General features: G+C 40.6%; 1 protein-coding gene across 4 annotated transcripts in view; it reads right to left on the reverse strand.

The window, feature by feature from the left end:
• Positions 1–17,865, reverse strand: part of KCNN2 (potassium calcium-activated channel subfamily N member 2) — a 478,995-nt gene that overhangs the window by 16,604 nt on the left and 444,526 nt on the right. For all 4 annotated transcript variants that reach the window (XM_059175837.1, XM_059175836.1, XM_059175838.1 and 1 more), the window contains one exon: positions 7,012–7,122. In XM_059175837.1, coding sequence (XP_059031820.1) covers positions 7,012–7,122 — 111 coding nt within the window. The remainder of the gene's footprint in view (positions 1–7,011; positions 7,123–17,865) is intronic.

Raw genomic sequence — 17,865 nt, forward strand, 5'->3', positions numbered from 1 at the left:
CTGTATTATTACTAGTAGTTGATGTGTTCAAGGTTCCTACTTTCTGATTCAGTCTTGGAAGACTGTAGGTTTCTAGGAATTTATCCATTTCTTCTCTGTGGTCCAATTTGTTGGTGTATATTTTTTTGCAGTAGTCTCTCATAATCCTTTGTATTTTTGGCATGTCGGTTGTTACTTCTCCTCTTTCATTTCTGATTTATATATCTGAGTCTTTCTCTTTTTTTGTTTGAGGAGTCTGGTTAAGGATTTATCAATTTCCCTTATCTTTTCAGTGAACCAGCTCTTAGTATCATTGGTCCTTTCCACTGTTTTCTTGTTTCTGATTTTTAGTATTTCTTTCCCTCCACTAACTTGGGCATTATTTGTTTTGCTTTGTTTTGTTTTAGTTTCTTTAAATGTAAGGGTAGATTATTTGGGATTTTTCTTGCTTCTTGAGGTAGGCCTCTCCTGCTATAAACTTCCCTCTAATAACTGCTTCCAGTGCATCTCAAAGATTCTGGACTGTTGTGTTTTCATTTTCATTTGTCTATAGGTTTTTTTTTTTAATTTCTTCTTAGATTTCTTTCTAGACACATTGGTTATTTGGTAGTATGTTGTATTGCCTCCGTGGTTTGTTTCTTCCAGTTTTTTCTTGTAATCGTTTTCTAGTTTCAGAGCATTATGTTGGGAATTATACTCAATATGAGTTCAATCTTCTTAAAGTTACTGAGACTTGTTCTTTGGCCTAATATGTGATCTGTCCTGGAGCGTATCCCAGGTGCACATGAAAATAATGGGTATTCTGCTATTTGGATGTGGAATATGCTTTATATATGTTAGGTCCACCTGGTCTAATGTGTGTTCAAAGCTACTCTTTCCTGGTTGATTCTGTCTGGATAATCTATCCATTGTTGCAAGTGGGGGTATTAAAGTCCCCTACCATTATTGTATTACTGTCAACTTCTCCCTTATGTCTATTAATATTTGCTTATGTATTTAGGTCCTCACATACTGGGTATATAGATATTTAGAATTATATCCTTTTGTTGGACTGTTCTCCTTATCAGTATGTAATTCCCTTCTTTGTCTCTTGGTTTAAAGTCTATTCTGTCAGATGTTAAGTATTGCTACCCCAGATTTTTAGCCTTTCCATTTGCATGGAATGTCTTTCTTCGTCTCTGCACTTTCAGTCAGTATGTGTCTCTATGTCAAAAGCAAGTCTCTTGTAGGGACCATATAGCTGGGTCCTATTTTTCTATCCATTCAGTCATCCTGTGTCTTTTGGTTGAATCACTTAGTCCATTTACACTTAAATTGTTGACAGGCACGTACTTATTGCCATTTTGATGTTTCCCTATATTGCTTTTGGAGTTCTGTTCTTCTTTTCTTGCTCTCTTGCTTTCATAGCTTTATGTTAGGATTCTTTTTATTTTGTGTGCACTTATTACAAGTTTTTGGCTTGTGGTTACAATGAGGTGCATATATCCAGTGTGTATGATAGTTGATAGTAAGTTGATGGTCGCTTAAGTTCAAAAGCATTCTAAAAGCACTGCCTTTCTAGGGGTGCCTGGATGGCTCAGTCTGTTAAGCATCCGACTCCTGATTTCAGCTCAGGTCAGGATCTTGGGGTTGTGAATTGAGCACTGCATCAGGCTCTGTGCTAGGTATGGAGCCTACTTGAGATTCTCTTTCTCCTCATCTATCTCCAATCAATCAATCAACCAATCAAAGCATTATATTTCTATTCTGTCGCTCATATTTTATATGTATAACATATTTTACATATTTTAATTTTGCGTATACCTTAACTAATTTCTGTAGACGTAATGGACTTTACTGCTTTTGTCTGTGACCCTTCATACTAGCTTTGTAAGTGGCTCATCTACTACCATTACTATATATTTGCTTTTACCAGTGAACTTTTTCCTTTCAAGATTTTCTTCTAGTTAAGACCTTTCTTTCTGAGCTAAAGAAGTCCAATTAATGTTTCTTATAAGGACAGTGTAGTGGTAATGAACTCCTTGATGTCTCTTTCAATTCTGAATGATAAACTATCTGGGTAGAATATTGTTGGTATAGGTTTTTTTCCTTTCAGCAGTTTGAATATCTCATGCCCCTCCCTTCTTGCTTGCAAACTCTGCTGAAAACTCAGCTAATAGCTTTATGGGGTTTCCCTTGTACCTAACTAGTTGCTTTTTTCTTGCTACTTACTTACTTACATAATTTATTGAGAGAGCCAACATGAGTAGGAATTGGAGAGAGCAGGGGGAGAGGGAGAATTTTTTTTTTTTTTTTTTAGATTTTATTTATTTATTTGTCAGAGAGAGAGCGAATGAGCACAGGCAGGCAGAGTAGCAGGCAGAGGCAGAGGGAGAAGCAGGCTCCCTGCTGAGCAAAGAGCCCAATGTGGGACTCGATCCCAGGATGCTGGGATCATGACCCCAAGCCGAAGGCAGCAGCTTAACCAACTGAGCCACCCAGGCATCCCAAGAGAGGGAGAATCTTAAGGAGGCTCTACACTGACCTTGGAGGCCAATGTGGGAATCTATCTCACAACCCTGATATTATGACCTGAGCTGATCTCCAGTGTCAGACACATAACCAACAGAGACACCCAGGTGCCCCTCTCGTGCTACTTTTAAGATTCTCTTTTCATCTGCAATTTTTGTCATTTTAATATGTGTCATGGTATTGGCCTCTTTGGGTTCCTCTTGTTTGCATCTCCCTGTACTTCCTGGACCTGTATATTTGTTTCTTTCCCCTGGGTCAGAGACGTTTTCAGCTCTTCTTTCTTTGGTAAGTATTCTGCCCCCATTCTCTCTGTTGCTTCTGGGACCCCTATAATATGAGTTACCCTGTTGTTCATCTGTTTCGTGTACCCTTTGATCTGTTCTTGATTCCTTCTAGTGTGTTTTTCTCTTGTTACTGTCTTCTTCAGTTCTGATTGGTTCTTTATATTTTCAGGCTCTGTTAAAGTTCTGAGTTCATCCCAATTTAGGTCCATTACTTTGAACTCTTTATTGTGTATATTACTTATCTCCATTTTGTTGGTTCAGCCGTCTTTCTTAGGTTTTGCCTTTTTCTTTCTTCTTGAACATATTCCTCTGCCTCCTCATTTTGTTTGACTCTTTTTGCTTGTTACAATGTATTAGGTAGATCAGCTGTGTCTCTTGGTGTTGGAAGTACTATTGGTCTTAGGTAGAAAGTGTCCTGTGGTTCCCAGTAGCACAGTCCACTATGGTCACGAGAACCAGGTACTAGAGAGCAGTGGGCCCTGTGAGCAGCATGTGTCCTCCTGTTGTGCCTGGGCTTTGACTGCTCTAGGCCCACGGGTAGGTGGGGCTGGCTCCTCCCGGGGGCAGTAGTTGCTTCAGGGGGATGCTCACTAGGTGCAGTTGGATGACCAGTGCCAGCAAGGTAGGCAGAAAGGACCAGAATTGTTTCCTGCAAAGTGCTGCCAGCCAGGCTGAAGGAGGGCAAGAATATGGTGTCCACCAGCACTTCCAGTCCTGGAGAAAGCTCCTACGAATATGAATTCAGAACTTATGGAGACTCATCTCTGTGGTACGGGTCCCCAGTAACATGGGCTGCCCGATGTGGGGTTTGATGGCCTTACTCTTTAGGTAGGGTCTCTGTGCCTGTGATGTTCCTCCATCCTGTGGGTTGCCATGCAGGAGACTGGGTTCTCAACCGCATCTGTGCCCCTTCTCCATGTGGCTTTTTCTTTCAGTCTTTACCCGTAGAAGATCTGTTCTGCTAGTCTTTACGGAATTTTCAGAGTTGGTTGCATTATCTGTAGTGGTAGCCTCAGTGTATCCAGAGGTAGAGGTGAGCTCAGGATCCTATTATTCTGTCATCTTCCAGTATTTTAGAATTTTTATTTAAAAAGGCACAATTATAAATGGGCCCATTTAGAAATTCCATAAATAACAAAATGGAATCAAGTGTCAAGTAAATGATACTCATTAAGTTGAGGAGAACTATAAAAGGGCTATTATTTTCATATATTTTATTGACTCTAATAATGAAATGGGTAGCCTGAGAAATTTATGTTTGATTCTAACGCCATTTTAACATTTGTAACTGTACTTAGTGACATTTTGCCCATAAAAATTCAAGCTGTCGACAGGCTTGCTGGAATGACTTTCTTGGGCCTATAAGAGACCTCTGTCCCAAGTAATATGGGAAAGCAGCTCAACTTTTAAGAAGTAGCAATGAGATAACAGAATTAATAAAGCACGGTGGAGAATGTGAATTTAAGGATAGTACTGCTTACCAAAAAAGCTTTCTATGAAGAAACTCCTAGAGATAGTGGTACATTATGAGTCCAACTAAAGTCTGTAAGTCCTTGTAACAGAGATGCTGTAAGATCAGAACACATGGTCCATTTTGGGAAATGAGACCCATTCATAAAAACCAAAGGAAGCTCTCAAGATCCACAGTCCTCCAAAAGGGGACTGGGCTTTGAGGGGGCTCATGAGCAAAAGAAGCAAGAACATGAGTGCATTTTTCTGCCAAACAGAGAAAAACAAACAAACAGACCTTTCATCTGACTTGCTGAAGGCACAGTAGTGTAAAAGCTTAAAGCACCCTGTGATATTTCAGTTCTACATCCTCAGCAGGTAACACAGAACCTCAACTATAATAGGCACACAGGGTACTTTTGTTAAATACATGTTATTCCCAGGAAGACTGTAATAAGTTGAGTAGCCACAAAGAATATCTGCTATGAGGATGGTCTCAGTCTCCAAATCCCCAGGGAATAACCCAGTAAAGCAGCAGTTCTCACCATGGGCAATGTTGTCCCCTGAGGGGACATGTGGCGGTGTCTACAGGCATTATTGGTTGTCATGAGTCTACTAAAAATGCTACTCAACAGTCAACAAGGCCCCAGGACAGCTGCAGAGTAGAGAACTATCCATTCCCAAAGATCAACCATGCTGCAGTTGAGTGACCCCGAGCTAAACCAATTAAATGATCGAACCAACCTGGAATGTCTCCCACATGATCCTGGAGACCTGTCCAAATAGCATTGATCTCTCCATCAAAGGTATTTTACTGTGGCTTTAACATCTGTCTGCTCAGTAAGTAGGATACAGAACAGCTGGAGCCCCAAGTCAATCTAAAGCAATTACATGTTTCCTTCTCAAATTAGAACCAAATACTTGCTTATGAAACCCGGGGAGTTTGGTTGGCCTCAACATGCTAACTTGGTTTCTCTCATTTGGGATCCTGTCACACCTTTTGTTCTTGTTGCTGAAAAGATTTACATGGTGTATAGGCTATTAGGGTGTTTTAATGTAATTTTTTTACCCCAGTGTGGCATTAAGGTAATTCTTGGGAAATTCATAATGTAGCATCTTCACAAAAAAATTCTCTGGATTATACAAGGGGGTCTGTGGAAGAGTTCTTTCGATACTGCACAACTTTGGACTCTTAGATACGAACTGTACAGTGTGGAACTCTTCCAAACAAGCCCATTAGGAGATCCATAAAACATCTGCTTCAAGTTTGGACTATATGTGGGCTCACAATCCCATAGTCATTTCCTGGTGTATTTTTGAAAGCGACAAGAATCCTAACCCTCTGTTCAGCTCTGCACTTAGGTCTCTCCTTGTGCCTTTCTGTAATATTCACGAACGTTCATGAGTTTGGAGACTGAGAGACACCCAGAGGGTAGAAGACATTGAAGGAGCACGCCCAGGCCAAGAGGATGGTGTCTGCAACCGAGCGGCTTAGATCCTCAAGAATACATGCAGACCTTCCAAATGCAATGAAGTCGCACGACAAGATGTGACTTAGAGAAGGACAAGGCAATTGGAATCCATGTTTCCCTTTCCTAAACACTACCCACGTGTGTAAATGTGTGCGTCAGGGTGAGGGATCTATTAGGAAGTATTTACCAAATGAGCTGAGGTAACCATTTTGCAGACAAAATCTAAATGAGTGAAATCTAATCTAAATCTGATTATCTAAAATCTAAATCTAACATCTAAAATGAGTAAATCTAAAGCTAAAATGAGTAAAAAATGAGTTAAAATAGTAAAAAATAAGTCTAAATCTAAAATGAGTTAAACCACTGAAAACTGCACCTCAGCTTGAACTCTCCATGGACTCCTTTGTGGGTAAAGTCGCCAAATTACAACGTATTTTTGTCACTTCAATGACAGCCTGATTAGATTCTGCTTCAGGTGACGCAGCAAGATGATGTTGCTGTAAAATAATATCGAGTTATCTGAACTTTCATTGTGATTTCTCCAGTACCTATGCAGAGAGGCTAAAAATAGAGTGGGAGTGGATAAGAATCTTTTCCCTCCTTGATATGATGACTTTGAGCAAGTTACCGAGCCTCTCTGTGTCTTGGCTTCCATATTTGTAAAATAAGCCTAATACTACCACTTTCCCTGTAACCCAGTTTACAGCAGTGATATGCTTGCAGCCAAGCCTCACCCAGAGGGAGTGCTCTGTAAACACCATGGTTACTGTTTTCTACCATATTTTCCCATGCGGATGCTGTACTTCATCTCCTGGACAGCCTGTAAATCAGAGAAAGGGCCTATCTCTGGTACTACCTGGGGGTCCTAAAAGTTACTGGCTGGTTCTCCCTGTCGTCGCAACCCCAGTCTTTAGAACAGCGACGGGCTCACAGAAGCTCAGTAGGACAGTGTTGAATCACTTCCCCATAAAATTTCTCGATGACACTTGACAGTGTGTTCCTTCCTATTCAATCAAATATTGGTCCCTTCTTGTATCCTGCAAACGTAAATGTTAAGTGCACTTATTTATTTAGACTGATGTGGTCTGTTTTGATCCTTGAGTAAATACCGAGGTCGTCCAATTGTTTTCTCCCTGACCTAAAGTTAGAACAAGTCCGTTCTCAACATGCAGGGGAAAAAAAATGGAAGTGATTCCAAAAAGGCCTTAACGCTAAAGCACGTCATGTCAGTTCAGAGGTCAAGATAGAGGTCGTATTGCCCAACGTGGAGAGCCACACGGTAATGTCCCTTGGAAGACACAAGGGTGATGACTCACTCGTTTGGTCAGCTGAGTATCCATCATGAAGTTGTGCACGTGTTTTTCTGCTTTGGTAAGTTCTAGCTTTCTTGCCACCACAGCGACCACCAGGGCTGTGCAACCAGCACCCTGAAAACCAGAAGAGAACAGAACCCCAATAAGTCAGTACATTTGATCTCAGCCACATGAAAAAAAAAAAAACATTTTGTTCACCAAGTACATAAGTGTCCAGAGATAAGAAACTGTAGCAGGGGCACCTGGGTGGCTCAGTGGGTTTTGACCATTGCCTTTAACCACTACCAAAAGCCTCTGCCTTTGGCTCAGGTCATGATTTCAGGGTCCTGGGATCAAGCCCCACCTCGGGCTCTCTGCTCAGCGGTGAGCCTGCTTCCTCGTCTCTCTATCTCTCTGACTGCTTGTGATCTCTGTCTGTCAAATAAATTAAAAAAAAAAAAAGAAAGAAAAAAAAAAGAAAAGAAAAGAAACTGTAGCATTCGGTGACCTCAACACATAGCACCAAAAATGCCTGGCCGAGCTCCAGGATCAGGCCTATAAGTGGGGCTTTAAAAACTTAGTTCATGTATTATAAGAGCTTAAGCATGATATTTGACTCAAACAGACTTTAATAATAAGAAATAAATGGTAAAGGAGCAACTTGCGGAAATTTCAGAGATTTCTTAAGAAACAGAGCATATCAGTTATATACCTGGGAGTATAATAGGAACAGATAACAGCTGAGTAAATTAGCATAAATGCATGGAGTAGAAATAACCATTATTCCATTAAAAATAACACTGCACAATCTTTTCTCAAGCTAAGACCGGAGGGAGGTCTTCAAGTCAGTGGACCGTGCTGTATCAGGTATGGAAAGAGATGCATAATCCCCACGTACACAGAACTTCAAGGTCACGGGAAGATCTCAGCTTAACAACAGAACTACCTAGTGTTGAAGGTAAAGGGATACCTTTCCTATTTCAGACATTTACCAGTACAAAGAAAGGCACGGGCTCCCTTTTTTCCTGAAAAAGATCAGCAGTGGTCTTTTTAAAATTACAGGCCACTGTGCTGATCTCTTAGGAAGAGACACGAGACACTGATGGTATCCAAGGGATTAGAGTCCTTCTCCACGATCCCATGCACGAGGAGTTGAGTCTTCTTGGTTTAAGGCTGGTGATTTCATATGGGGCCAGGAAGGCAGGGCTGGGATACCTCAGCTGTTAATTTCGGGCAAGGTCATGGCTACTGCAGTTATCTCATGGATCTCGGCAGAGCCAACCTCATGGGAGTAGAGGGGGAAACTGAGGACCTACCAACTGGCCTGTGAAAGGGAGGTTGGGCCCTCCAGATGGAGTCCTATCCCTGAGAGGACCCCAAGATGGTAGGACTGGCCAAACTGTCTCACTAGACAGCGAAGAAGGCAGGGTTTAGGCAGGAATCTGTGGCAAAGGAGTGCCAACAGCATGATGTTACAATACTTGTGGATCTTTTAACAGGCTTGAATCTTTTTAAACTAGTTCTTAATAGGATCTTTAAAAAAATATATTTATTTATTTGACAGACAGAGATCACACGTAGGCAGAGAGTCAGGCAGAGAGAGAGAGGAGGAAGCAGGCTCCCTGCTGAGCAGAGAGCCCGATGCGGGGCTCGATCCCAGGACCCTGGGATCATGACCCAAGCCGAAGGCAGAGGCTTTAACCCACTGAGCCACCCAGGTGCCCCTTAACAGGATCTTCTTTACGTTAGCCAAAATGTTAAGGTGCTCACTGGATAGTTATCCAAGAGAGTTCCCAAGTCCCACCAGGTGACCTGGTTTTCCTCACTACAAGTAGGTCTGAAAATCACAAATTACAAAAGCAAATTCCACACATTATGTACATGGTAGACTTCACCTTCAGTACCTAATATTGAGGAAGGGGAATTACTCCCAGCATATCCATGTCTATAATATTATATGGCTGCTTTAAAATTTTATTTCTGTAATGCTTAAAGGCAACATAATATTCAAGCAAGTCAGATAATTATACACAAAATGTGCTCTGAATTTTATCGTTTAAAAAGGATCCACACTTGGAAACAAATTTAAGGAGGTAGAAGACCTGCACTCTGAAAAATGTAAGACACTGATTAAAGAAACCAAAGAGGACATAAATCAGCGGAAAGATCGGACGTGCTCATGAATTGGAAGAATTAAGATATCCATACTACTCAAAGCAACCTACAGATTCAGGGCTCCCTATCAAAATTTCAATGGTATTTTTCATAGACCTAGAAAAAATGAGCCCTGAATTTGTATATAACCACAAAAAAATGCCCTGATAGCCAAAGCAGTACTAAAAGAGAAGAGCAAAGCTAGAGGTGTCAGCCTCCCTGATCGCAAACCACACTACAATCAAAATAGTATGGTACTGGCACAGAAATGGACTCACAGATCAATGGAATAGGATAAAGAGCCCAGAAGTAAACACAGGCTTCAGTGGTCAATTTACAACAAAGGTGAAAAGAATAAAAAATGGGTAAAAGATAATCTTGGAAAACTGGACCACTTTCTTAAACCATCCACAAAAATAAAACAAAATGAATTAAAGACCTAAATTTGAGACCTGAAACCATAAAACTCTTAGAAAAAAAAAATTGGCAGTAAACCCTTAGCCCCCTGAGCATCACATTTTGGATTTGTTTCCTCAGACAAGGACAACAGTGCGACAACATCAAATGTCAAACTAAAAAGGTTGCACAATGAAGAATATCATCACCAAAGCAAAAAACAACTTACCTACTGCATGAGGAAGATATTTGTAAATGGCAGATCCAGTAAGATCCCATAAGGGGTTAATTTAAAGAGCACCTACAACTCAACACCCAGAAAAACCAAATAACCTGATTAAAAATGGACAAAGAACACAAATAGATGTTTCTTGTAAAAAGACATACAGCTGGCCAACAGATACATGAAAAGATGCTCAACATCAAGGAAATGCAAATCAAATCCACAATAAGATACCACCTCACACCTGTTAGAATGGCAGATACCAAAAAGACAAGAAATAACAAGTGTTGGCTAGAATGGGGAGGAAACGGACCCCTCGTGCACTGCTGGTGGGAATGTAAGTTGGTGCAGCCACTGAGGAAAGAGAGTATGACAGTTCTTTAAAATATTGAAAATAGAGCTACCCTACAATCCAGTAATCCCACTTCTGAGGATTTACCCACTTCTGATGGAATATTACTTAGCCATAAAGAATGTGATCTTGCCATTGGAAACAACATGGATGGAACTAGAAGTTTCTATGCTAAGTGAAATAAGTCAAAGACAAATACAGTATGATTTCACTTACATGTAGAATTTTTAAGAAATAAATAAACACACCAGAAACAGACAAATATAGAAAACAAACTTCCAGTTATCAAATAAAAAGATCCTGGGGCTATGGAATACATTCTAAGGGATATAATAAATAATAATGTGAGGACTTTTTATGGTGACAGGGGGTAACTAGACTTCTGGTGATCCTGTCTTAATACATAGAAATGTCGATTCACTGCAGCACACACTGAAACTAACATAGTATTATATATCACCTATACTCTCAATTTTAAAAAAGGAATGACTTTTTGAAAGCATACACATCTGTGCTATTCACTTTCAAACATTTGCCACAACATCTAAATAGTTTTGGTGTACTGGGAAGGGGCTAACCAGAAAACAGTGGCCACTCAAGATGGCCATCCATACCTGCCCACTGTAGTTACTATTTGCTCGAGAAATACAGATCACATGTTGCACACTGCTCCCAGGTGCTCATCACTCAGTAACGAAATTCAAGAGCACCAGTGGTTTCCGCATAAGCAGAGAATATAAAAATCTGAGGGGCTTCCACTGCTAGAGAGAGAGGAGCTGTGAGCGGCGGCTGGCACTCAAAGTTGAATATTGTTCTCCCCTGGCAGGTGGCCACTGCTGAGATCCTTCTGGAAAGAGATCAACATCCTAACAGGAGTGGAAAATCACCGGTATCAAGAGCCTTTGAAGGTCGATTTTTATTTGTGTTTATCCTTGCGCTCTTTTTTGTTGTTTTTGGTTTTGGTCCCCACCCCCGGTCAGCATTCTCTAGCTCGCCGCAAGTCTTGTGCACTAAAATGAGTACGTGCGGCAAACTGCAAAAGCAGGAGAGTCTGACAGTTTAGGAGTTATTCAAACTATTACTCGTACCTGTCACTTCATCATCCTAACTGTACCCTTGAAATGGTATCTCAAGGACCACTTAGAAACCTCCCTCTGTTCAAACACAGCCACTCCTTTAGTTTTGTTTTAATTAGGGCAGCCATAAACTCCTACATCCCCAGGTTCTTAATATTCATCAAAGGACTCCATGTGGATAGAATTGGGTTTCAAAAAAGTAACTTAAAAAAAAAAAATGTAGAGGTATGCAAAATGAAAGTTTCCCAGGTTCCAAGGAAATCCCCACCCACGTGACGGGTTTTAAAGATTTAAGTAACAGCATGATGTTATTGTCCATTCCGTTCCGTGAAGTGAAGACAGATGAAAGTAAACATGCTTTTACAACATTTCCTCCAAAGTGTGTCGTCATCGTGATGGATGTAGAAACAGTTGGGACGAACATATGTTACTCTCTGAAAGGAAGATCCCTGTATGCCTTTACCAAGATGAGTCGCCTTCCTTTCACCGCAGTCAGAAAACATATCCTGGTTCCTGGTCTCCCCTTTCGTTCATGTTATGAAGGAAGAATGAAACAAATCATTGGCCTGTCCCTTCAAGATGCTCAGGACCCTCCAGACTACACAAGGAAAAACACGGGTGTGTTTACGAAGCTGACAGACTCAAGGAAAATGTGGAGGTTCTCCTTAGCTGCTGTGTCACTTTTCCTTCCAACAAATTACACGTTGCTAGAGAGAAAGAGAGAGAGAGGAGGGAGACCGTGTCCTTAGAAGAGATCATTACTAAAGCTCACTGCCCTATACCAGATAATCAGCATAATGCAGAAGTGGAACCCCAACACCTGGAGGGTCTGAGAAGCTGCCAAATGGAAAAAATACAGCCCTTTCTTCCATTCTGCATTTCTTCATCAGAACACAGAAACCGTAAGGCACATTGGGCTGCAGAATGTTCAGGAAGAAATTCATTCTCCCCGAGGTCATTTTACTGCACGATGTTTGAAAAGTTCAAGGCACCACCGTCATTTTACACCAGGTCTCCTGGTTCTGCTCCTCTGGTGGATTCCTTCAAGAATCATTTTGGAAATCCATTTTGGGGAGCAAGATTTAACAAGCTGACAATATGAGCCTATAGAGAAGGGAAATACTTTAATAGCACATTGGGTAAAGGTTTGGATTCTTATTTAAAGAGGCACCTGCCACAAATGTAACATAAACACTGGAATGTATAATTTTCTTTTAGAAATTTCAGGATCCACACCCTCACCAAAAATGACTAATGAAAAAAAAAATGAGTGTTCAAAATACGCCAGTGCTAAATTAATTCTCCTCCTGCAAGTCTTATAGTAGCTCCTAAAAGCTCATAACTTGAGTGTGATAGCCAATTTGTTCGACTAACAGTAATTAAAATTTACCAAAATACAGTTAATTTGAAAAAAAAATCATGCTTTTTCCTTAAAATACACCCAAATTAATAAAACAGCTTTAAGGCCGATTAACTTGAAAATATCTGTGTATCCTCCAAAAGGAAGATAAAATTAGTATTTGGAAATACTGCCCATTTCTCTGTCCCTGGGGTTGACTGATGCAGTATCACAGAATAATAAACACATTTTAGTGCGCTGGTCTGATACACTTTTTTTTTTTTTTTTCGTGAAACTACGTTAACCAATCACTTCTGGCAACTAAAATTCTATAAACCACTCAGCTTTCCTATTCTATCCCATTGGAATTCTGCAAGATCTCCTCGGGTCATGAAAATCAACAACAGTCCAGGTAATTTTGAAGACAGATTGCCCTGAATTTCTTTAAAGATGAGTTGGTATTTGCTGATAGGAGGGGAAAGGTCAAGTCTGCTGTCCTCAACCAGTGGAAGAGGGGAGGAGGTAATTGTGGTTTTTTTGAGTTCAGTCAAAAAATCCAGACCTACAAAACCCAAATCTCCATTAGAGTGATTTGCTGGTTCAGCTCATTCTTGCACTCTGACGGTTGGAAAGAAAGAAACGGTGCCTAAAACTGGTAGTCAACAATGAGTCACGCCCGGGTTTCAATCTCCTTATTAGTGACAGAGCCAGGGTGAGGGCACGTACTGTAAAGACAGGAACGGTAGTCCTGCCAAATAAAAGTGCTGATAGTCTAGAAAAATCAGGTGGAATGGTGGAGGCAACAAGTCAGAAGCTAGAAGGTCACAACAACTTCTGACTCGACGTGTCTGTACTTGGAAAGCAGCTATTATATTTCTGGAGAAATGTCCCTGTGGAGCCATGAATGTCTGCTTAGGGCACTGGTAGAGAACTCTGTCTTCTGACTGAAGGTCCATCAACCCCCGCTGCTCCTCTGCGCAACATAGAAATGAGCTGAAGAATTTAAAGATGGGCTCTCCTCAAATTCACTGAACACACCAGAAAGACCCCAGCAAATAAAAAGCTTCTTCCAAGTTATTTGATCCTAAACACGTCATGTCAAATTCTAGAAGACTTACAAAAAGTATCCTGGGGTGGGTTTTTTGTTTGTTTTGTTTTTTGTTTATTCACACAAGCAATACCAGGAACTGAGTTTTTACTCTAGTTTCTCAGGATTTCTATATCCCCTGGCAGGAGGAAAAAAAATCCCTGAATGGAGAGAGAGAAAGTAGGAAGAATATAACCAGACCTTCAGTTTAGCCCTCTTGAATACCAGTCATTCTCTTTATAAGCTTTGGCTAATTGATGGCTGTGTTCTGGAAGACTCTGTGACTAATTGAACAATGTAGCGTTTTTTCCCCCTCAGGATGAAAACTGGCCTTTGACAACTGACTGAGCCACCATGTGACTTTCCGTCAAGACTCCTCCCCAAAGATACAGATGTAGTGAAAAGAAGGGCCATCTGTACCCCAATGTTCATAGCAGTAATGGCCACAGTCGCCAAACTGTGGAAAGACCCAAGGTGCCCTTCAACGGACGAATGGATAAGGAAGATGTGGTCCATATACACTATGGAGTATTATGCCTCCATCAGAAAGGATGAATACCCAACTTTTGTATCAACATGGACGGGACTGGAGGAGATTATGCTGAGTGAAGTAAGTCAAGCAGAGAGAGTCATTTATCAGATGGTTTCACTTACTTGTGGAGCATAAGGAATAACATGGAGAACACTAGGAGAAGGAGTTGGGGATGATTGGAGGGGAAGACAAACCATGAGAGACTGTGGACTCTGAGAAACAAATTGAGGGTTTTGGAGGGGAGGGGCTGGGGGGTTGGGTGAGCCTGGTGGTGGGTGTTAAGGAGGGCACGGATTGTGTGGAGCCCTGGGTGTGGTGCATAAACAATGAATCTTGGAACACTGAAAAAATTAAATTAAAAAAAAAAAAAAGACTCCTCAACAATGGGTAAAAGGATTTATTATCTTAAACTCTCATCCTGAGGTGGTATAAAAAATAGACCTTTTTGTTATTGTGGTTCCCTGAATAAAACTTGAACGATTCACTGCTGCCATGATTGTTAAATTGTTCCAAACTGCAGAAATGGTTGGGGAGAAGCTAGATCACACTTGTGAACTGGACCCACATGTGTTAATGAATCCATGGGGAACCGCTTACCAGGTAATAACTTGTGTCCCTAGGATGGGGCAGATGATACTTCCTGTTTTAAGGTAATTTTGCCAAAAAATCTTGTCATATGTTCTAGGTAAAGGGCCCACAGGAGTTGCCATAATTCTATAGAAATAGACAAGCAAAAATGCTAAGTGACTTAATGACCTTCATTCTCCTATAAGCCTAGAGATACCCTTTCACCAGTGCAACTGTATTCTCCTCTTGAAATGATCCTATATATTCCTAAGTAAGGGAAAAGTAGAGCTTTTTTGTCTACACATACAGATATGAAAGCATAGCTAGGATAACTTTATAATTGCTAAGCAAAACAACTACCTGCTCTACATCAAGTAGGACATGATGTTCTCATCATGTCCAGCTCCCAACTGATGAAAAGTTAAGACACCAACGATCTGACAGTGATGTCTGCCCAGCACCTTCAGCCAAAAGAAGAAAGCTATTTAGAGGTCATCCCATTGGCTGCGGAAGCATCAAATCCTTGGTAGGACCTCACAGAGGAAAGACTGATGGATAAAGAGAAAAAAATAATTACAACCTTCATGGCTTTCTCTGGAAGGGTGATGAATGACCATTAAGCAATCCTGGGAGTCTGTGTTTATAAGACACTATCTAGGAGAGAGAAAGAGATCTTTGTGTCTTCAGCTTTACTATTAGGTAGGTGTGGGTAAGAAGGAGATTTCTGCTTGATTTGTCTGATCTATCATACCGTGGTATCTGTATCTAAGATCATCTTATTTTAAGCATTTCCATCATTATTTATGCACACAACACTGTAAAAATTACAAGAAAAGCTCTGCACGGTTGTCTTGGATTCACAATTGACATTTCAGGCAAGGAGAGGTGTTTTGTTTTGTTGATAAGGCCATTTGTTTGTCTCTTAGAAATATTCTGGAAAACTCTCTCTCCTCACTTTTTCACAATATACTTCTGCCCAGAGCACTGCAGATTAATCTTAATGTCATTGGAGCCCAAAAATATCACTCACGACACAAATTAAGCTATTTAAAATATTTTAAATTACAGTTTAATTTTGGGATTTTAACCAATGAAATGTGCACATCTAAAAAGGTGCCATGAAATAATTCATTAGTTTCATTAGTTTTATGAAGAAAGCCAGTGCTCATTTCTTTATGTGTACATTTTGAAATGGGAAATGGTCTTTGTAGATGTTAGCATTTGGAGTGACTATATCTTACATCAAAGTGGAAAAAAAGAGCCCACCACATAAAGCTATAAATTCTATCAACTTCATAAAGACAAAAACCAGAAAATTCAAATATAAAAGAATACAAAAAACATAGCACTTCAGAGATAATAGACAAGATGATTCCGGGATGACCCTGTCCTCTCTCAGGAGTATTGTAAATAGTATTTCCTTTTCACAATTTAGTAGGGACCAGATGGAGAGAGAGAGAGAGATGGCCCACGGGAAATCTGACATTGTGCATTTTACCTAAACATGCATTGCAAAAGCCCAAGGGGGAATAGGCAAATAAATGCCTAAAATAAAAGCAAGTCTTGTCTGGCTTGGATAATCCCAAAGTGACAAACTGGTATTTAAATTTCCTGAAACAAAAGCCAAAAAACAAAACAAGATGAAAGGTGTTTTGTCAGACACTTTTTTAAAGGAAACTAACCATATCCATGGGCTGGGAAGACAACTTAGCTTCTTCAAGGTATCTTCACTGTCAGCCAAACACTCTCCATATCCATATGGATAACCTGAGCAACACATGGTCAAGCCCCAGAAAGTTTACATGGGATGGAATCAATTCCCGGAAACTCATCCCCGGAAGGTCGCTCTGGGGACGTGACTCCATGGGAAGTTGCTTGGCCTAAGGATAGACACAATCCAACTCCATGAAGCATTTCATGTAGGTTAGTTCAAGGTTAATGAATTTGTCGACATGCAAGTAAACCAGTTTGGATGGGGCCAGTTAAGAAATAAGTCTGTTTGAAGGGGCACCTGCTCCCCAATGTTCATAGCAGCAATGTCCACATAGACGAACTATGGAAAGAGCCCAGATGTCCATCGACAGGTGAACGGATAAAGAAAATGTGGTATATACACACAATGGAATATTACACAGCCATCAAAAAGAATGAAACCTTGCCACCTGCAAGGACGTGGATGGAGCTAGAGGTTATTATGCTAAGGAAAATAAATCAGTCAGAGAAAGATGCCATATGATTTCACGCCTATGCAGAATTTAAGAAACAAAACAGATGAACACAGGGGAAGGGGAGGAAAAATAAGAAATGACAAAAACAGAGGGAGACTGTTAACTCTCTAAGAGACTGTCAACTCTAGGGAACAAATCGAGGGTTGCTGGAGGGGGGAGGGGCGGGAGGGAAGGGGTAACCAGGTGACGGGCATTAAGGAGGGCACTTGATGGACTGGACTGAGCACTGGGTCTTATATGTAATTGGTAAGTCACTAAATTCTACCTCTGAAACTAATAAGACACTCTATGTTAACTAAATTTGAATTTAAATAAAAAATTAAAAAGTCTCATCTGTTCCTTACATGGGAGTGGACCTCCTCAGCCTGAGAACAGAGAGTCTGTTTCACCATGAAGCCAGAGGGCAGCAGCGAAGTCATAACATCTTTGGGTCCGTATAGATGAAAGGTTGAGTGTAACTCCTATTTTTTCTGTAAAGTAGGATCCCTAGTGAAACCTAAGTAAGCAAGTAGTTCAACTCAATAAGAGATTTTGTGCTGTCAGGTGAGGCTCTGAAGACCCTGAGGACAACGAAAAAAGCGAGGAAAGCTAGAAATACTGCAAGACCCAGGCAAGGCTGACCTCCCATCCGGTTCTGATTTATGGCGTATTAGACCATTTGCACAAACCCTGAGTCATACCTGATTCAACAATAAAAAGGAGAGTGGGGGAGAACATCTTGCCTAAAAGAAACACCAAGGAAATTGTTTCTAAGAAGCTTAAGGGGAAAGACTCTACAATTAGCAGTTCTGGGTTTTTTGTTTGTTTGTTTTTGGCTTTGTTTTTTGTTTTTATAAATAGCATCATTCATGTCCCTTGTGGGCTTGTTATGGCCCTCCAAAAATACATCCATGAAAATTTTATTTCCCAGAGCATTATGCTATA

This window comes from Mustela lutreola, chromosome 5 (genome assembly GCF_030435805.1).
Source record: "Mustela lutreola isolate mMusLut2 chromosome 5, mMusLut2.pri, whole genome shotgun sequence".
Classification (NCBI taxonomy): domain Eukaryota; kingdom Metazoa; phylum Chordata; class Mammalia; order Carnivora; family Mustelidae; genus Mustela; species Mustela lutreola.